Raw genomic sequence first — 22944 nt, 5'->3', positions numbered from 1 at the left:
AGTGTTTATTCATTTTCCTGACCATGAATATTTGAATATATACTTACATTTAACTATGTATGTAGGAGGATTATACAGTATACACATGCTCATCTTTAGAAATGTACCACATCCTTTTCTCAAAGTTTTATTGCTTATTTATGGAATATACTTTAATTGCCTTCCTATTTTCTGAATTACTACATTTTGTCATACTGTCACCTTTGTTATACAGTTCACCTTTCAAGAGGCTTTTAAACTATTCTCCCAAAGAAGATAGAACATTTAGCATTATTGCTCTATTATATATAAGGAACTAGAAAGAGGGATTACACAATTCTTAACCCTTTTAGGTGGTCAGGTTTTCAGAAGAGAATCCTTGATGTGCTCCCATTTGTAATCTACTGTGGTGATTCTTTTTAAAGAATCAAGCCAAATGTAACACTAATCCATTTAAGAAAAGATTTGCTGTAGGAGACTTGGTAAAGGCAACTTTTCTGCTTTTTGCACTTGAGTGTCTCCAGTGCCAGGCAAATAAATGTTGAAAAAATGAAAGGATTCATTTTCTCTTTAAAATTTCACTGGAAAAGGGGTTACAGGATTTTAAATGTAATCACTGTAACTAGTTCTGAGGCTGATGAAAACCTGAGAGAGAACTAAACAAAATACTGGTTTCTTTTTTCAAAGTTGATAAAATCCAGGTATGTCATGATTATTACAGATATAGTCCTTAATATTTTAAGACTGACTGTGGTGAACAGTATGGAGATTACTTAAAAATCTAGGAATAATACTACCATATGATCCCACAGCCCTACCACTGGGCATATACCCTGAGAAAACCATAATTCAAAAAGATACACGTAACCCAGTGTTCATTTACAATGGCCAGGACATGGAAGCAACCTATATGTCCATTGACAGATATATAAATATATATATACTGGAATGTTACTCAGCCATATAAAGGAACAGATTTGAGTCAGTTGTAGTGAGGTACATGAGCCTGTTAAACAGAGTGAAGTAAGTCAGAAAGAGAAAAGCAAATACAGTATATTAATGCATATATATGGAATCTAGAGAAATAGTACTGATGAACCTATTTATATGGCAGGAATAGAGGTGCAGACATAGAGAACAGGCTTGTGGCCACGATGGGGGAAGGAGAGGGTGGGACAAATTGAGAAAGTAGCATTGAAACATATACATTACCATGTGTAAAATAGATAGCTAGTGGGAAGTCGCTATATAACACAGGGAGCTTAGCTGGTGTTCTGTGACAACCTACAGGGGTGGGATGGGAGTGGGGGTGGGAGGAAAATTTAAGAGGGAGATATGCTTAGGGCTGGCCTACGGAGGTATGCATATGTATGTTTATGGCTGATTCACATCATTGTACGCTGAAACCGACGTAACATTGTAAAGCAATTATCCAATTAAAAATAAATTAAAGAATAGTTTGAGGCTGCTTCTGTTTCTTCTCCTTTTAATGCTTGTAACTCCAGGGAGATGAGTTGGGTGGGGGCAGGACGGGAACAGTGTTAATGGCACTTGTCTCCTTGTGAAACTGGTAATAAGCTGGTGAATTAAAAATTATAGTGGATAGGAATCAGAAACTTGGAGGGGAGAGTTGGTTTGGAAGCTAAAAAAAGTTCCTATTACTACTGTCCATTCTGCTTCCCACCCTCCCCAAATAAATCCATGGATACATTTCCGAGTATCGTTTAGAATGCCTTTGTAGCTTAAAAATTCCATTTTTTGATCTGATAGCAAATTTGAAAACCTGAGTCATAAAAGAATATAGAACGTGATATTATTGGATTATGCACTGTCAAAGCAGTAGTTATCAAAGTATCTAAAGGGAAAAATCAAAAGGTTTGATTAGGTAAATTATTGGTTCTGATTCTGTAAATATTTTGTTGTGTATCTTGCTCTTATTTAAGTGCTATCTGCAAAGTTTTTAAATCCTTTTGAAATGTCTACCCTAGCACTAAGCAGCAGTTATTAATACTGTAATTATTAATTTCCCTTTTAATGTTTCACTGTTTTCCACAGCTCTCCATACCCAACTAAATATCTCACTAGGCTTCCTGGTTCTTCCCATTTAAACTATCTGCATGAATGCTTTCCTGTCCCATCTCCCTACCTGCTTTTTAAAATTGAAATGTATTCTGCCCTTGGCTCTTCAGTTCACCTTTATAACCCCTCCCTCAAGCCATGTCATCTGGATAAATCCTATATCTTATGACATTTAAAAATTATTAGCAAGAAAAAAGGGCTATATAAAGTATAATAGGCAGGCAATGGTATTATTTCTATTTTGAGGTTGGCAAAATGCTTTTAGAACTTAGCAGATTTATCCCTCACAATAATCAGGTGAAATAGGTAGACTAAATGTCATTATCTCAATTTTGTAAATGGATAAATGGAATTTTAGAGAGGGACAGTGACATGGTCAGTTAGTGACATGACCAGGACTTAGGTCCAGCTGCTTTGACATGGTTTGTAATACTTCCTGCTCATTGTTTCTCAAGTTTGGCTTCACCTTGGAATGGAGTAAAGGGCTTTTTATTTAAAAACACAGATATTGGGTCCCATCCAAGACCTATTAAATTAGACTCTCTTGGTAGGGTTGTAATCAGTTTTTTTTTTTTTTAATGATGTCTCAGTTGATTCTAACATAGAGCCAAAGTTGATAACCACTGTGATGTAGTCACACTGCTTTAATGAGATGAACGTGAGGTAGGAAGAAAATGTATGTGATCAAGAACAGTGCTTCCCAATGGTTGGTCCAAGGACTATGATTCACCGATTCACCCAGGGAAGCTTGTTTAAAATGTAGATTTCTTGCACTTCACTATGGTATGAATGGTTGAGAACAATGGATCAGGAGGTCCAACTATTTATAGGTGATATCAGCCCAGAGCCCACACTTTTATAAAACAGGCTGAAGTTTTGAATATACAACTGTTGCTATTAGTTCATAGTTTATTTGGGTCATAAATGCATTTCCAAAAGGATTAGACTTGTTCTTCAAAACATCAAATATATATGTTATTAACAAAAATGGTCCTTGTGCATTCATAATAGTGGGAGAACCCATGCTAGAAACTAATGTGGTATCAACAGACAGAGGTAGAAACTAGACTTACTGAAACAAGAAGGAATAGTAATATTAGCATTTTTATAAACCATATTATGCCTTATTTGGGTTATATTGTTGAATCATTACACAAAATCTGTGACACAGATTTCATACCTACCTTGGATGAAAGCAAGAAATCAAAGAAAATATAGAACTGCTCTTTTTATTTTTTTTAATTTTTTAATATAAATTTATTTATTTTAATTGGAGGTTAATTACTTACAAAAGGCACTGGTTTTCTGAGATATTTTGCCCAACTGCTGATGTAGTTTTTAATAACCATGGCCTCTTGGGTTGGGTCAGAATAACCACTGATGTTAGATAGGTAATTCATAAGAAATTAGACCCTGACACAAGTAAAATAATGGATTGAAATTGTAATCAACAGGGGCAGGTTGAAGAACCGGTCAGAATTAAGTAATTAGGACAAGTGAGCATAAATCAAACTGAAAAAAAATGAGGTAATTCTCTAAAGTACAAGATGGGAAAAGACTAGATTTGCATGAAGGTAGTAGAACGTAATCTGAGGTTAGTTGTGAATTACATTCTGTGAGGAGTGACATAGCCCCTCATATTTCCTGAAATGAAGAAGTACAACCAGTAAAATTGATAAAATAGTTATTGCATTAAACTCTGTGCTGGTTAGGTCTTCATTTGAGTGAGAGTTCTGTTTTTTCCCCTTGTTATTTGATGGAGGATTTTATCAGTCAAGATAAGGTTGATTATGCTGTGGTAACAACCTGAAAATGTTAGTGGCTTTTAATAATGCTCATGTCCAGTGCTCATGTTCCATGTCCATCCTGGGTTGTTTTAGTTCTTCTCCACATCCTCTTCATTTCACAGCTCAGACTAGCCTCTTCTTGAATACTGCTTGCACAGGGAAAAGAGAGCCTGGTGAACTATGAACTGGTACCTAAAGTTTCTGCATGGAAATAAGACATAGCACTTCAACTCACATTTTGTTGAACAAAATAAATCATAGGTCCATGGCCAACATTGGTGGCTCCAGGAAATTTACTTTTCCCTTAAGAAAAGAAAGTATATATTTAGAAATCATAATACAAACCTGCTACAATATTGAACCTATAATGAATTTCAGTATAACATTTACTAGAATTTTAAGGACAACAATGTTTATTTGAATATAAGGAAAGAGGCAATGAAACTAGGTGCTAAAATGTTGAATATCAAGAAAACAGCTTGGTAAAGGTTGAATTTGAAGAATTTCTTCTTTTCCCTCAATGCATGTGTATGCATGTTTGTATGCATGTGTGTGTTTCTTGGTATTTGAAGTATAGTCTACTGGAATATAGGGTGGGAAGTTTGGTGGGAAGGGGAGACTTTGGTGAGAGGGGGAGACTTTTGAAATTTTTCGAAGCATAAAATTCTACCCAATAATCTCTGTGTTATGACTAGGAAATGCCAAATGGATACTGATTCCATGTAATATCTATTTTGAGGGTGTACAGTATTCAGCCTCTGCATAAGCTAGTATTATTACTTGAACAATTTAGTATTTGTTATGATTCAAATATCATCATCATTGATCTAAAAATATTTATTGAATGCTTGGGTAGATGTCACTTTTTCAAATGCTGGACATAGTTACTAAAAGAAAAGGTTCCATTTTGTCTATGAAAGTGCAATCTAAGCAGGTAAATAGGGCAAAGATGCATGAGCTTAAGGAATTTTTTTAAACTAATACTTGGAATTTGTTCACATATATTATAACTTCCATTTATTTTCTGGCAGTCAGATGTATGGTCTTGAATTAAAGAATTAATGTTTAATTGATATCTTTATTTCCAGGGGAGTGTGGTATTAATCTTTGCTTGAACTCTTCAGTTGGATTTATCACAAGGGAAAAATTCTCTCCCAATTTTAGACGCTATAGATTTTCTTTCCATTCTCCAGGCAAGAATACCAGAGTGGGTTACCATGCCCTCCCCCAAGGGGTTTGCCCAACCCAGAGATTGAACCCAAGTCTTGCATGGCATCTGATCCCATCACTTCATGGGAAATAGATGGGGAAACAGTGGAAACAGTGTCAGACTATTTTTTGGAGCTTCAAAATCACTGCAGATGGTGATTGCAGCCATGAAATTAAAAGGCGCTTACTCCTTGGAAGGAAAGTTATGATCAGCCTAGATAGCATACTAAAAAGCAGAGATATTACTTTGCCAACAAAGGTCTGTCTAGTCAAGGCTATGGTTTTGTCAGTAGTCATGTATGGATGTGAGAGTTGGACTGTGAAGAAAACTGAGCACCGAAGAATTGATGCTTTTGAACTGCACTACAAGCAGATTCTTTACCAGCTGAGCTACCACGAAGCCCTTGTGATATATTAGATGGTCATTATAGTGAGTAACTTGAATATGTGGAAGCTAGAGAGACTTATTATTACAAAGAAATTTTAACTTCATTGAATAAATATAAAATTCTTGATATCTTTTACATAATGCTAATCTTTGTGCTGAGAAAGCCCCAATTATTTTTGTTGAAAATATCTGTTGAGATCATGCAAATTGAAGTCTAATACCAAATTCATATTTAAAATGATTTTAAAACTGTGAAACTCAGTCTTTTTGTACAAAATAGGAGTGTGAAGAAACTAAGTGTACTGTGCTAGTTTATTTAGCAATTAGTTTTGTTTTTAACATATAGCTTTAAAGTTTTGTTTTTATACCTAAGCTATAAAACCAATGTTAAATACTTACTATGGAATATGAAAATAGAGACTCAATGGAATAAAATAATCATAACTGATGAATTCACATTTATAGCATATACAGAGCCTCTGGAGATATTAAAGAGAGAATATTGACAGTCTAATGGGAAAGACCAAAAATTAAGATCACTGATAGAAACATAAAATGCATACAGTTAGAGTTATCTGATTGGCCTTTCAGGACCATTTTGGATTTGTTGGATTTGCCTTGATGGTTTTTGGATTTGTTGAAGAGCCACTTAGATGCTGAAAAAAACTCACTTCTGCTTATACCTCCACGTCTGTATATGCTAAAAAATTAGTTTCCACATTCATCCAACTGTTGGAACATTAGTCTTTCATTGTCAAGTAAAAGATGAGTGATTAGAGTCAAGTGTGGTTTCATTTTAGATGAACTCCTGTGGGAGAACTGGAACAGAACTTTGGAGAGGAATATGATCCAAGATACAGAAGAATATAATTATGTTCACCAACAGAAAGACTAAGATGGTCTCTAAGGTCATGCCCACCCACATTCTGCTCCTATTCTTGGTTTATTGCATTTTTTGTTATAACTCATAACCATATTTAACCTAATGAAAACCTTAGCCAATTTTTAAAATGGGTCATTTTAAAATTTCAGTAGATCCCAGCCTTCATGAACATACTTCTCATTTCTGAAATAACATCAGGAAGACTAACAAGTTTGTGATCATTGAGTCAGTCACAATGGTGAAGGGACTGCCAAGGAAGTAATTGTTGGGTTATTATACTTCTGCCTTGTTTGCCAAGGACATTTATGTGAAATGAGAATTAAACTATGGCATTTTGATAACATATCAGGAAGGATGTTAATGCCTGTCCATTCACCGTGGACATTCTTCTTTTCACTTGAAGTACTCAGTCAGTTTCAGTCTCTGATGAACCTAATTTAGTTTGAACTTTTATCTTTCATCCATTGCAAATCATTTAACATTGGCACTGCTTTCTCTGTGCCCACAAAACTATGTGATGGGTACTTGGAATTCATTTTTCATGCTCTTCTGTATTTTGTCTTACAGAGAGAATTGGTGTTATTGTACTGTGGGCTACTGTAGATGTCGTAGTAGACTGGACTCTGCCCTTTGCTGAAGGGGAAAAAAATGAAGTATCTGGTTAATGACTGGGAATTCAATCCCTTCATGCTTTCTTCCCAGATATTGCTTTTTCTGTTTTTTTTTTTGTTTGTTTGTTTGTTTCTTGGTAAATGGCTTTTCCAGGCTTCTCTGGTGGCTCAGTGGTAAAGAGTTCACCTGCCAGTGCAGGAGATGCAGGTTTGATCCTTGGGTCAGAAAGACCCCTTTAGAAGGAAATGACAACGCACTCCAGTATTCTTCTCTGGGCAATCCCATGGACAGAGGAGCCTGATGCGCCACAGTCCATGGGATCGCAAAGAGTCTGGCATGTCTTAGCAACTAAAGAACAAATGGCTACTCCAGCTGTTGGATGGACTAAGTACATTTCTCTAGACTTGTGCTGCTGTCTAATATGGTAACCACTAGCTGCATGTGGCAGGTGTTTTTTTGGCCACATTGTGTGGCTTGCAGGATCTTAGTTCCATTACCAGGGATTGAACCCAGGCCAAGGCAGTGAAAGCATGGAAAGCTAACCACTGGACAACCTGGGTATTCCCTGAATGTGGCAATTGAAATGCAAATTAATTAAAATTAAAGAAAATTACATATTCAGTTCCTCATTCGCACTGAAGGCATTTAAAGTGCTTAATAGCCACACATGTTTAATGACTTGAATTAGCACAGACATAGACTATTTTACTGTAACTCTGTTATCACTATAACTTTTATTAGATGTCTCCGCAACACTTTCTCCAGTTACTCCTGACCACATAACTAACTTCCTCCATCTCTCTTTTTTAATTTATTTTTTATTGAAGGATAATTGCTTTACAGAATTTTGTTGTTTTCTGTCAAAACTCAACATGAATTAGCCAAAAAATATGGAACACTTCACAAATTTGCATGTCATCTTTGCTCAGGGGCCATGCTAATCTCTGTATTGTTCCAATTTTAGTATATGTGCTGCCAAAGCAAGCACCATCTGACTCCTAAACATTATCTGATCTTGTCCATAGCTGTCTTCTCACTACACATATTCTTTGTTGATGAATTCATTGTTGTTTCATTTTTCTTGTACCTTTAACTCTCTCTTTAATGTAAATATTTCCCAGCTTGGATTCTATTCTAGATCCAATTCAGCTTTTTTTTCAGCTACTTGCTGAGCAGCTTTGTATAGGACTGGCCAAAAAGTTTGGGTTTCCGTAAGTTGTTTTTCTGTAAGATGTTACATAACATCTTACATAAAAACCCAAATGAACTTTTGGCCAGCCCAATATATGGCCTTTCAGCCACTTCTAATTTTACATGTCCAAAATAGAATTATTTTATTTTCTCTAAATTCTCTCCTATCATCTCTACAGTGTTATTCATCCAATTGCTTAGACTTGAACCCCAGGGTAATGTTTAACTTTCCCCTCCCCATTATTCTCTGTACCTATCAATTAATTACCAAGTTAGCTCATTGCGGACTACATGTATCTCATCTACCTTTTTACATCTCCCCTTCTGCCATCATCACCTCAGTTCAAGCCCTGATCACATATCATATTTTCTATTGAAAAAGTATTCCAACTGACCTCCTTGCATCCAGTTTTGCTCCCTTCCAAATCCATGACTACTTCTTCATCGTTTTCATGAAACATACCTTTGATCACAGTCTTCCCATACTCAAACATTTGTGAGCACTTCCTTTAGCAGAGTAAATTGCATATTTCATCTTCCCCAGAGATGAAATGTCTACTTGGTATATTTTGGAAGATAACACAACTTTGAAGAGTTTCTTCCCTCTGAGACATGGCACCAAAGTTATTCTTGTAACTAAAGGAAAGGAACAAAGAAAAAGAACTATGAGAAAAGAGAGATGTCTGTTTGAGTTGTTAAGCTAGACCAGATAATTTGAACTATAGTTTCATCCCACCACCCCCATATTTTGTTAAAACACACACACACTCATGCTTACCATTCACACTGCTGTTTAATACCAACCATGGCACTAAGTGTAAGCTATCCTGACTTTAGCCTCTTCCAAATAAGTCACAAGAAATTGTCAAGTGATTGAGGTAAGTCTTTGCCATCCCAATGGAAAATGAAAGTCACTCAATGTGTCTGACTCTTTGTAACCCCATGGAGTATACAGTCCATGAAATTCTCCAGGCCAGAATACTGGTATGGATAGCCTTTCCCTTCACTAGAGGATCTTCCCAACTCAGGGATTGAACCCAGGTCTCCCACATTGCAGGCAGTTTTTTTTACCAGCTGAGCCACCGGGGAAGCCCAAGAATACTGGAGTGGGTAGCCTGTCCCTTCTCCAGCAGATCTTCCTGACCCAGAAATCAAACCAGGGTCTCCAGCATTGCATGCAGATTCTTTACCAACTGAGGTACCAGGGAAGAGGGAGCTTCAAAATAGATTGCTTTATAAAAATAAAGCTTTTATTCCCTTTAAAACAACAAAATTCCCCCAGCCTATCATTGGTAACTCTCCACAATATGACTCTTTATTTTCTAGACTTTCTTTCTCATTGCACTCACCTCATGTATCTTAGGCTCTAGCCAAATTGATTTCCTTATCCTGATAGTGTGCCTTTGTTCAGTGTGTTCATGTAATTTGGCACTATCTTTCCCCCAAACCCCGAATTTCCAGACTTAAAAGCTATTTAAGCTTAGTTTAAATACCATCTCCTTCAGAAGATCATTCCAGAGTTAAGAAGTCAGAACTTATCTCCTTTTTTATAGGATCGCCTATTAGCATTTATCTTGTTTACCTTGTATTATTATTTGTTTCACCTACTTCTTTAGGAAATAATGAAATAATGATGGCCAAGGATCAAGTTTAATTTATCTTTGATCACCGAATAGTGCCTTATAGTGAATTGCATTTAGAAGATGCCAAAAAAAAAAAAAAATTCTGGTGAATGGCATTGTGACTTGGGGCTTCCCTCATGGCTCGGTGGTAAAGAATCCGACTGCCAATGCAGGAGGCATGGGTCAGGAAGATCTCCTGGAGGAGGAAATGTACTCTTGCCTGGGAAATCCCATGGAGAGAGGAACCTGGCAGGCTACAGTCCATGGAGTAGCAAGAGTCAGACACGACTTAGCGACTAAGCAACAACATTGTGACTTGAGTGAGTGAATGATTGAGTAAGAGTATAACACTAACTCATTACATGAATTAATCAGTGAAGCAACATAGTGTAGAAATTTTGATACCTTGAAAATAGAATATGTGAGGTATTTGTATGTAAATACCCTTATCAAAGGTTTGCATGGCTGGCTTATTTAAATATTAGTTGAAAGCAAAGCAATTAATGACCTATGTACTGTTCTTGTGACTATCTATAATACACAGTTGATGAGATGTATTATCTGTACTGAACATTCTAATCCCCAAGTGACAAAGTATTTAGCATTTATGGTAAAATACAGGATAGAAATTTTTTATGTATTCTGCTCAGTTTAGCAGTTGGATCGTGGTTTCACTAAAAGGATAACTGATTATGATTCTGTGGGGTGATCTTACTTTCCTAAGGAAAAAAGTGATCAAAACTGAAGAAACACTCCTCATTTTATAAATATTGTCTTATTAAGAATTTGATGCATTTAAATGTGCATCACATCATTTGAAAAAGTGTTATACATAAAAAGGATAAAGAAATTCAAGTGTTATTTTGCATGTATAGTAAAAGACAGCATCAATACTAAAGAGAATTCCTGGGAGTATATAGTGGTACAGCTCTAAATCCAATTTTAAAAATCTAAATTTAATCCTAACCTAAAAATAACTAGAACGTCAGCGGTGTACCTTTCCATAGTGTGCATAAGTTCAGAAAATGGAGGTATATTCATATCCAGTGCAATTTTATTTTTAAAACTTGGGGTATGATCTTTTAGGACAGGATTTGGCCTCAAGTGTTAATAAAACTCCCACTTCAGAAGCAAATATTTTAAAATCACATTTGATGGAAATAAAATGACTTACTGATGAGATGAGACCCCCAAAGTACCTGCTGTATGTATGCCATGTGTGTGTGCTCAGTCGTGTGCTACTCTTTGCGACCCCGTGGACTGTAGGCCACTAGGCTCCTCTGTCCATGTTATTCTCCAGGCAAGAATACTGGAGTGGGTTGCCGTTTCCTCCTCCAGGGGATCTTCCTGACCCAGGTATTGATTCCATGTCTTTTGCGTCTCCTACATCGGCAGGCCAGTTCTTTACCATAGCACCACTTGGGATGCCTCATAGCACAACACAGTGGTTTTGTTGAATTTTATTAAGAAATATATTAATACTTTAAATTTTTAACTAATTAACCTTTTATATGTTGATTTGTGTGATTTTTGTGGCTTTCATAGTCCTAAAGTTATTAAAATATAAAACTTCTTGAATAGTGTAGAGTTTTACATATTGTAACTTATTTAGATGAATGCCTGTCTTCTTAAACTGCACTTCTCTAAGCCATGTTTTATTCATCTTTATATTCTTAAAACAGATGATTAATATTTGCTGAATCAAGAGCTATACAGATAAATAGCTGTATACATCTATCATACATTATCCAATTAGTTTAATATATTCAATATTATTAAACTTCATTATAGTTATCCTCTTAGATACTCAAACTGCTCCATCTCTGCCCAGGGAGAATTCTCTTCATATTGACTTCTGAATCCTACTGACACAGTCCTTGTAATCTTTAATAGCTTCTTTCTATTTTGTGTCACAATATAATTCATGCTCCTCTTGTACAATTCCTATCCCAGTTTGGTATTAGCCATTTTCCAAGAAAGCCTGTGAAATGGTATTTGAATACCACCAATTGTGGAGGGTTCATTTACTACTAAATGGATCATTGTTTCTATGCTTTTTCAGTGGACAGAGCTAAGAGATACATACATACATATATATACATACATAATACATCAAGAGACTCTAAGGTTTTTACTGATCTTCTTGTGTATGTGTCTGCTTTCTCCCATGCTAAAATTACTTACCAGTGTCACCAAGAGTGACAAAATGTTCAAATCAGTTCAGTTGTTCAGTTCAGTCGCTCAGTCGTGTCTGACTCCTTGTGACCCCATGAACTACAGCACACCAGGCCTCCCTGTCCATCACCAACTCCTGGAGCCTACGCAAACTCATGTCCATTGAGTCGGTGATGCCATCCAACCATCTCATCCACTGTTATCCCCTTCTCCTCCAGCCCTCAATCTTTCCCAGCATCAGGGTCTTTACAAATGAGTCAGCTCTTTGCATCAGGGGGCTAAAGAATTGGAGTTTCAGCTTCAACATCAGTCCTTCCAATGAATACCCAGGACTGATCTCCTTTAGGATGGACTGGTTGGATCTCCTTGCAGTCCAAGGGACTCTCAAGATTCTTCTCCAACACCACAGTTCATAAACATCAGTTTTTCGGCACTCAGCTTTCTTTATAGTCCAGCTCTCACATCCATATGTGACTACTGGAAAAACCATAGCCTTGACTAGGCGGTCCTTTGTTGGCAAAGTAATGTCTCTGCTTTTCAATATGTTGTCTGGGTTAGTCATAGTTTTTCTTCCAAGGAGTAAGCGTCTTTTAATTTCATGGCTGCAGTCACCATCTGCAGTGATTTTGGAGCCCCCCAAAATAAAGTCAGCCACTGTTTCCAGTTTCTCCATCCCATTGGCATGAAATGATGGGACCAGATGCCATGATCTTAGTTTTCTGTGTGTTGAGCTTTAAGCCAACTTTTTCACTCTCCTCTTTCACTTTCATCAAGAAGCTCTTTAGTTCTTCACTTTCTGCCATAAGGGTGGTATCATCTGCATTTCTGAGGTTATTGATGTTTCTCCCGGCAATCTTGATTCCAGCTTGTGCTTCCTCCAGCCCAGCGTTTCTCATGATGTACTCTGCATATAAGTTGAATAAGTAGAGTGACAGTATACAGCCTTGACATACTCCTTTCCCTATTTGCAACCAGTCTGTTGTTCCATGTCCAGTTCTAACTGTTGCTTCCTGATCTGCATACAGGTTTCTCAAAAGGCAGGTCAGGTGGTCTGGTATTCCCATCTCTTTCAGAATTTTCCACAGTTTGTTGTGATCCACACAGTCAAAGCCTTTGGCATAGTCAATAAAGCAGAAATAGGTGTTTTTCTGGAACTCTCTTGCTTTTTCAATGATCCAGCGGATTTTGGCAATTTGATCTCTGGTTACTCTGCCTTTTCTAAAATCAGCTTGAATATCTGGAAGTTCACAGTTCACGAATTTTGAGCATTACTTTACTGGCATGTGAGATGAGTGCAATTGTGCAGTAGTTTGAACATTCTTTGTCATTTCCTTTCTTTGGGATTGGAATGAAAACTGACTTTTTCCAGTCCTGTGGCCACTGCTGAGTTTTCCAAATTTGCTGACATACTGAGTGCAGCACTTTCACAGCATCATCTTTTAGGATTTGAAATAGCTCAACTGGAATTCCATCACCTGCACTAGCTTTGTTCATAGTGATGCTTCCTAAGGCCCACTTGACTACTGTCATGTAATTGTTCACTGGCTTCATCCTGTAAGACACCAGTTTCAATAAAACAGTAACAAACTAACAACACTACTACCAACAATGTGGTTATTGAAAATAGTATAAGTGAAAATAGTAAAAATCACTCAGTCGTGTCCAACTCTTTGTGACCCCATGGACTATACTGTCCAAGCCTGAAAATAGTATAAGATTTTCTTTAACAATTCTTTTTTTATATCATACTAGGGATGTACAAATAAAGTATATTGTAAAGAACCTTGAAATAATTATTCTCTGTGTGATTATTCTCTCACAACAGAATATACATTTAAATCATATTTACTTTTTTCCTTGATAAGAATCCTTTTGAATTGTGAACATTTAATCCATATTGATTCTAGGAAGGTAGGTAATTAATGAAACTTGCATCCAGTACAGCTGAAGCTAGCTATAGAGGCAGCATGGGGAAACTGGGCAACTTCCCAGCTTTTCCCAAGTTATCGTCTCAGTGTAATTGTGTTTGAAGTTAATTCTGTAAAATTGGACTCTTCCAAATTCAGATGTAAGTACACAAGCACTTTTCAAATATAAATGTTTTATCTACACCTTGCCTCCTCTGTACACATAATTCATTCATACTTAATAAAGAATTGACTTTATATGATTATATAGACATAGATGTGATTGTAACAGACCTCTCCTTTGGCACAGGAGCCCTTCCAAATGGCAAGACCCAGTCCTTAAGTATTTCTATTAGTTTGTGAAATGAATTAGACCAAATTTAATGTTAAAAAAAATTAGCCCCCCCAAAAATATGTGCTTCTTCTGGCAAGGTATTGTGGTGAAATGGTGTTACCAAAAGCTATGTTGAACAAGATTCCTTTTTGTCAAAATTAAATTCAGGGGGAAAGTGAAATGGATTCTCATTCCTTGAAATATGTAATACTTTGGAATATATATATTTTTTCAAAATTATCTAGCCAAATTATAATCAGTTAACTTTATATCTTGAGGTAAAAGTTATTCGTTTAAAATTCTTAAATCGTGCAGAGCACAATAATTCATAGTTAAAATGTACTCATCATTTACTGTATGTCAGATAGTGCTGAGCCATTTATTTCATTTCCTCATTTGATTCTCACACATTGCTATTGGTTTACTGCTATTATCATGCAGTAAATTTTATAAATTCCTTGAGTAAACTGTACCATAGAAACACAGAGTTTCTAAGCAATGATCACTTTGCTATATTACTGTTTATTGTAAGTCTAGCAATTGCAGCTATAAAGACAATGGAGAATTTTTTAAAATAATTTTTTGTTATTTCAGAGACAAATTTAGGGAAGAACTATAAACTTAATATTCATTGGTAGCGTACATTAATTTTAATTGCATATAAATATGTTTAATATACTATATATTTTTGAGATTGTTTATATGACTGTTGAAATTAATGTTAATATTTTTTCTTAATGTTCCAATATATAATAACTAAGTATTTGAAATGTTGGACATATTTCAGCAAAATATATTTATTACATGTATAAGTTTAGACAAGAAATGATTATAGTTATTTTTCCATTAGTTGCTTTTACATCTACTTAATGTATATTGTCCTTTATTTTGTGTGTTTAAAATTAGTAAAATTAGAAAACACAGTTAAACAAAAATTAAAATAACCCTATAACTGACCATCAGAGCAAATCAGTGTGAATGTTTTGGTATACAGTATTCCAGGCATTTTCCCATTCTAACTGCTGTTTTTGCTTAAGTTTCAAGACTTTTTCAAATTGTAGTACAGTTCCTAAGAAAGTGTTTTAAAATGAATGTTTAATTTTTTTTAATTAATGTATGTGTTTCTTTTTTCAGGATTGTACTGTCTATGAAACAGAGAATAAAATTCTTCATGTGGTAAGTATACTTGGATTTATTTTCACCTTCGTTGCAAAGTATGTATTCCTTTGCTTAACTAGTTATTAAGTAAAAAGCTACAGCCTGTCTACAGCCTGTGAAATAGTGAGCCCTGTATATTTTATAGGGAAAGTACAAAAGAATCAAAACATAATAAGTTGTATTAGTTATAATCATTCTTTTTTAACTTAATAGAAAAATATTATACAGTGGTTTAAGACTATAGTATGTAGCAAGGTTAAAATGCCATAAAATAAAGAATCTAGAGAAAAGGAAATTTGAAATAAGAATTTTTCACTCTTGATCTGTGACAAAAGGAGATCAGAGTAAAACGTTTGGTTTTATAATAGAGATGATCCACCTCTGTTGGCATTTGGATGAAATACTTCATAAAATGATCAAACTGCCTTTACTCTGATTCTGCATTCACCAACCTTCTAAATTTTAATTTGGCCATATTTATTGAATCAGCTAATGACTTTGCATGTGTTTTATCTTATTACTAAAAATGTTGAGTATGAGTACATTATACTTGGTAAAAAGGCATCTTAATGAAGTTTGCTGTTTTTCTTTGTAAATCCATTTCTTGGCTGATGCTCATCTGCCCTAATAATTTCACCTCTATTAGAAATGAGTGACAACATAAATAACATTGAAGAAGTTTAGAAATGAATGTAGTATAATATTTACTTTGATTATTTTCCATTTCAGCTAGTGAGAATTTAAAGATTTTGTCTGATAATGATTGCGGCTTCCCAGGTAGTAGTAGTAGTATTAGTTGCTCAGTCCTGTCCGACTTTTTGCAGCCCCATTGACTGTAGCCTGCCAGGCCCTTCTGTCCATGGAATTCCCCAGATAAGGATACTGGAGTGGATAGCCATTCCCTTCTCCAGGGAATCTTCCCCACCCAGGGATCCAACCCAGGTGTCACAGTGGTAAAGAATCCACCTGCCAATGCAGGAGACACAAGAGACGCAGATTCGATCCCTGGTTCGGGAAGATTTCCTGAGGTAGGAAATGGCAACCCACTTCAGTATTCTTACCTGGAAAGTCCCATGGACACAGCTGAGTAACTGAGAATGTATGCTGATAATGTTTGAGACAGAGATTGGCGTTAACCGATCAATTCACCTCAGAAAGCACTTGTATTTTCATGTTACTATTCTACCTCCTGTCTTGGCCTTTTTATGCAAGAATGGCCCAGCCTTCACTAGAAGGTTGTATACTTGTATATTGCTTTTCTCACAATAAGAATTATTTTTTTAAGAAAATAACAAAATGTGTAGTGTACCACTTGGTATATGATGCTGGAATACTTTATTATTTTTTTTTTTTTTGACACAAAGTTAACTTTACAATGGAATGCTTTCTTTAAAACTAAAATTTCAGAGAAGTCTCTTTCTGGGTTTCCTGTAATATAGAAGGACATCAAACATTTCTCACTCTTCTGGAGACTGGGCAATCCAGGATCAGGGTACCAGCAGATTTAGTATCTAGTGAGGGTCTGTTTCCTGATTCATAGAGGATCCTCACATAGTGGTAGAGGCAAGGGAATTCTCTGGAGTTTCTCTGTAAGGACTCTAATCCCATTCAAGAGGGCTCTAAACCAATGATCTAATTACCTCTCAAAGCCTCCACGTCCAGATACCATCATATTGAGGATTAGGTTTCAGTATGAATTTGGGAGGAATACATACTTTAAGTCTGTAACAGATGGTGAGGAATAAAAAAGTATATGAGTTCTAATTACTATTTTCAAATGAAAAATTTTAATGATAGATCAAAAAATAATACAAATATCATTGAACTTATGTTTTAAAGAGACAAGCTCTGTTATTTCTAAATTAAACCACAAAGACTACCATTACTTTCCAGTGGCAGTTATTCTCAGAAAATAAGGATTTCCTGTAAAACTAACGAAATACAAATTTTCATCTGTAGATTCGTAAACATGAACACACAAATTTATGTAGTAGCACACTAAAAATATCCAAATGGTACTTAGAATCTGATGTAATGAGAATGGACATACCTTGCTGCTAGGCATGTAAGTTCATAAAAACCATTTTTAGTTAATTTTAAGACTCACAAACATTAATTCTAACATTTATGTAGTGTTTAAAATATGCCTCAGGCACTATTTTAAATGCTCTGTATAAACTAATTCCTTTAATCCTCATAGCAACCTTATGAGGTAGTTATTATTAGTGTCTTCTCTATTTTACAGTTGAGGAAACTAAAGCACTAAGAGGTTAGACAACTTTCCCCAAGTGACATAGTTGGAATGGATTTAAGACAGAATTTTAACTCAGGCATTCTGGCCCCAGAGTCTGTATTCCTATACAGAGTCTAGTCTAAAAATAAATTCTAAAACACAATAGCATTTTCTATGGAAAGTGTTTATAGCAGCATTATACGTAATAATGAAAAATGGGCAATAATAGGTTAACGCTTCAGTACACGATGGTGCATTCAAAGGATGAAATATTTATTCATACTGTTTGAAGTTGTATTTGTGAATATATGATTTATGAATAAATTTTCCTTAAATTTTATTAATATACCAAAAATATCTTTTGAAAATATTCATGGAAAGATTCTAAATGATAATGTTAACTAAAATCCAGACTAAAAGCATTATAAACACAGAATAAATCACCATTGAAAATTGAAATAAAAATATTCTTTATTAATTTGAAATAGAAAATATTCTTTATTAATATTTCTTATTTATTTGATAAAATAATAGCTGATTTTTGTTTCAAATGTCATCCCAAGTTCCTTCAGTTAGTGTTACTTTTATATGTAAGTAAATATTTATTATATTTATAATCCTGATGGCCTTTAATGGATAATTTTATTATTTATGTTGTGAGATTGTCAAAAGTGATTTGGACAACCCTTCGCCTAGATTTCCTATCCACCTTTTTATCCTTAAAATTGGAGAGAGTTGTTTATATTTAAAATGATAAAGTAATAGACTCTGAAAACCAAAAAGCTGGGTAGAAAAGAGCATTGGTTGGTTTCAGTGGTAGACAGAGCTATCTTTTATTCAGTGAGACTGAATAAAAGGAGATGGGACAGCTTGGATTTCCTTGGAATTTTGCCATTAAATATAGAGATACAGATAGCAGAGTGCAACCATAAAGGACAAAAGGAAATGCAGGTATTGGTGTCCTATATATCTGAGTGATTGTCACCTGATGAAAAAGAGTAATTTATTTCACCTCTCTTGATTTGATCTTTACCTCTCAGTGAGGCTTTGTCCCTAGGCACACATTTCCTGGCATGTTGGAGCCCATCTGTTTTTCCTCTGCATGAATCCTTGTTTCATACAGTAAATCAGTTGCAGGGAATCTGGAAATCTCTTCAGTTTTGTGCCCTACTTTCTCCTCACTCCCACCTTTCACTATAATCTGTAAAAACTGGAGAGTATTCCTGAGAAGCCATTTCAGACCTTGTGCTTTAGCAGACTTATTTTGCTTGTCACAGCTCTGCTTCTCTCCTTGGTGAGCTGGAAACACATGTCAGCTTTGATAAACTCATGAAAATCCCAGGCCAGGCATTGATTGTTAAAGTCACATTGTTTAAATCAGATTGTACTGAGCTCAGATACACCTTTTACATTAACCAGAAGTGTGGTCTTATATATCGCACTTGCTTTGTACTAGCATTTTTTTGCACCCATCTTTTTTATAAAGATGAGAGGAATAAATAAAGTAAATGCCTATTTATCATTTTAGTGTTAACACTATCTTTTCATTGTATAGTACTTTACAGTTTACAGGCCATTGTTATGAATGCTGTCTCTTCTCTCTCCTCTCTTTTCTCTCTAAGCTAAATTTTTTTTTCATTTGTTATTTAAGTTTGATCATGAATTAGGCTTATTTTGGCCTGTTAACTATTTGTTTTATTTCACAAATATTTCGTGCATATTTTATTCCTTCCTTTAAATTTATGCATTGTTTACGCTTAAACTCCATTTGAAGTGATATTACTGTCCCTTCTCTGCTATCTAGACTAGAAATGGCTAAAACTGAATAGAACCAACAGTTAGGTTAAGAGAAGAGCCTGGAGGAGAAAATTAAAAGCTCATTTTAGACTTTGCCCACCATCTATAGCATGTCATTTATCTAAGCATAGTTTCCTTCTAATCTCCCCAAACCTTGCAGATGTCAGTACTAGTGCAGCAGCATGCTCCATAATAAAATAAAAGTCATTGTGTTAATATTTTATTTTTAGAGATTTCTTCAAAACAGTGACAGTCTAATGACTTTATAAAAATAGTTTTATATTGGGTCTCTGATGCTGTAAAATGGCAGCTTTCCCAATTATAGACTCTTCTCTTAAATCTGTGATCCTGAGCCATTGCAAACTGAATGTTTTTGTATGGTTGACATTGTGGTTGTAACTGGAGCATTTAAACATACAATTTATGGTCAATCTCATTAAAACATGAATTCTAATACTGGTTTTGTAGATAGAAAGCATTAAGATGCTTCTTTATTTTGAAAGTTAATGTGACCCTTCCATTTTGGCCCACTTCACTATCTTTGTGGTCACCCTAAAAAAGCACATTAACTCTATTACTGAAATAGGCATTGATTTCTTGAGTGTTGTATTAGATTATCTCCAGCTTTTGGCACTTTGGTGCTTTATAAATTATTTTAACTATAAAATTAAATTCTCCACAGCTGATGTCCCATGTAGGAATGAAGAAATCTAGTTAGAATATGATGGAGTTAGAAGATATTATTAGTCTTTTATGGGGCAAAAAAAAAAAAATGTGTATATACTAATGGGAGTGTGACCACACATAAAAAATTAAAATGATTTGTATTCGGTGTCTTTTTAGTTTGTCTTTATGATTTGGATACACAGTATGTAAGTTGGTATATTTATGGATGTTTTTGCTAACATCACATTTGCTGAATGCATTATGCATTGTAAAATGCTTTCATATTCAGATTGACTCTGAATGTACAATCCTCTCTATCAAAGAGTATTTGTTTCAGTTGTTAAGTCAAGTGAGGCCAAATAATGTAGTAGAAAGAGCAGCAATTTGAGAGTTAAAAAGATTTTATGTCCCGACCCCATTCTGGCACTTACTAGTTATGAACAAACTAAATTAGCCTTTCAGATTAAGTTGGGGTAGTGGAGTGTGTTTGATTTCAAAGATCTAAATGCCATAAATCTTTGGTGACTCACAAACTCAGTAAAAAACAATATGGCCACATAAAGAGATGATTGAAGGACTGTCTTAATCTAAGATCATTCTTTATGTGATCAAAGACACTATGTTTTTTAAAAAAACTATAGTTATTGTCACTGTAAATGTAAAGATTTCTTCAAAAAGATAATTGAATCCATCTGGAGACAGAAATTACACGGTAGCTTAAACAAGGGAAGTTTAATCTAAATAATTATTAAACGGTGGTGGAAGAATACCGCTAAAGCATGCCCTAGGACTAAGACAGAGTACCCAAGGAAGGACAGCTTGTAAGTGGACACCGTTCCTCCACGCTGAGGGCCAGAGCTCATTAGAACAATCACATTGCGGCTTCACCACGTTGCCTAACCAGAGCTGGTCCAGACAAGCAGGAAACAACCTTCCAGGATACAGGCAAGTGATGCTGGTAAGAGTCCTCACAGAGGGAGTGGGAAGCTGCTGCTGTGAGTGTGACGCTGACAGGGCTATAGCATGGTAGTCAGTGAGCCCACACTGAGGCTATGAGGTCACTGAGGGACTACATAGTCTGGGCATCATGGATGTCCCCTCACACTTCTGCTAATGGACCTTGTACCAGAAGCAAATAAAACAAAACACTGCCCAAAGGAAAGAAGAAAAGCTTCCCTCTCCTTTCCCTATCCCTCCAGCACCCTCTGCTGATACAAACTTAACATTGTCCTTACTGTAGAGCACAAAGGTCCTGCCTGTTCCTAGAGCAAACACTGAAGGGTGAATTTGGAGCTGAGAGCCCATGAACTAATAACTGGTCCAATGTGATTAACTCTTTTCTCCATAAAATCACATATGGCAACTTTGAACTTCTCTACTAAAAGTAAAGACATTGCTCCCAGGTCTCTGCTATTTGTTCCCCATTTGTCCATAAACTGTATATATAGTGCCTGGATTTTCCAGAAGCTCATCCAAACATAATGAACTGTTTCACTCTTGCTATTTGACTCTGAAATAAAATGAAATCATCTTCCTGATAACCTACATCTTGCTTGAACCACTGGTATTTCCAGACTCTTGTTAATCTTTAGCCTGGAAAGTACTGTGCATTCTAATGAGTACCCCTCTCATCTGCCTGGGAACTCCCTATAAGCCTGTTGGCTCTACTTTCTGCCTCAGAGAGAGAAGGTGAATAGGGTGGAGATTTTCCCAGATTCAGTTCTGGTTTCCATCTGACTGTTTCCCTATCAGAAAACGAAAGAGCAATGGAGGCTCATGTCCCAGCTTTAATTCAGACCAGGATGCCTCAGGAAAGTAGTTGTACTGATGCTGAAGCTGCTATACTTTGGCCACCTGATACAAAGGGCCAGCTCATTAGAAAAGACCCTGATGCTGGAAAGATTGAGGGCAGGATGAGAAGTGGGCAACAGAGGATGAGATGATTGGATGGCATCATCGATTCAATGAATATGAGTTTGAGCAAACTCCAGGAGACAGTGGAGGACAAGGAAGCCTTGCATGCTGCAATTCATGGGGTTGCAAAGAATCAGACAGACCACTTAATGACTGAATAACAACAGGATGCCTCATGAAAGTAATTGGAAGTAAGTTGGAAGTATCATGGATCCACTTCTTGCTCATCAAAGTAGGTATACGTTTGGGACTGAGGTTTTCTCACTGGTAGGTACTGACCTCATCATTCTTCGATGATTATTATTTTAAAGGGTTATTCCTTCTCTGTCATCAGGAACACAAGGACAACATGGTTAACGTCAGTGATACTAAGAACAAGCCAAATACATCACCAGAAACACTGTCTCAGTTTGAGAAATCCTTAAACGTAGCAGTGACATTTAAATCATGTAACAGATACTCAGCGCTTTTTGAATGAATGAATGGCTTAATAAAGCAGTGGTGGTGGTGATTTCTTTACATTTTGCCAATAGTTTTGTTGTGCTTTTCCCCCACCATCAGAGTCTGAAACCTAAAGGGATTGGAGAGTTTTCTAGGTCTTTTTGGAACAAAGTTCATATGACCTTTATTGTTTATTTGTAAATACAGTTGCTTTCTGAAGCTCTTTGAGACTCTTAATCTTTGTTATATACAAAAATAATTTTTATATTGGTTTAAAATTGAAATTTTATTCTATTGTATTAGTTTTTAAAGTTTAAAAAAGATTTCTCGAACAGTTCTTTTTACTCATATGAGTAAGAAATTCTTCCTATGTTGGGGAATGTGTCTGTATGCAAGACAGCAAAAGAGACACAGATGTATTAATACTTTTTAATATCAATTTAAATTAATTGTTCACTCCTGTTTTAATTTTTATTCTATATTAGAGTGTAGTTGATTTATGGGCTTCCCTTGTGGCTCAGCTGTAAAAGAATCCACCTGCAGTGTGGGATACCTAGAGAATTCCATCA

General features: G+C 35.6%; 1 protein-coding gene and 1 non-coding gene across 6 annotated transcripts in view; one reads left to right on the top strand and one right to left on the bottom strand.

The window, feature by feature from the left end:
• The window catches only part of CNKSR2 (connector enhancer of kinase suppressor of Ras 2), a 284997-nt gene that overhangs the window by 100622 nt on the left and 161431 nt on the right, over positions 1 to 22944 (top strand). For all 5 annotated transcript variants that reach the window (XM_040266671.1, XM_040266670.1, XM_040266669.1 and 2 more), the window contains exon 5: positions 15301 to 15342. In XM_040266671.1, the coding sequence (XP_040122605.1) occupies positions 15301 to 15342 (42 nt within the window). The remainder of the gene's footprint in view (positions 1 to 15300; positions 15343 to 22944) is intronic.
• On the bottom strand, positions 7822 to 7925 carry LOC120882740. Its single transcript, XR_005725592.1, has one exon. It is a non-coding gene; the product is annotated as a U6 spliceosomal RNA (small nuclear RNA).

Source organism: Oryx dammah, unplaced genomic scaffold (genome assembly GCF_014754425.2).
Source record: "Oryx dammah isolate SB20612 unplaced genomic scaffold, SCBI_Odam_1.1 HiC_scaffold_23, whole genome shotgun sequence".
In the NCBI taxonomy this organism is placed as follows: Eukaryota; Metazoa; Chordata; class Mammalia; order Artiodactyla; family Bovidae; genus Oryx; species Oryx dammah.
This window is presented reverse-complemented; position numbering and strand designations above follow the sequence as displayed.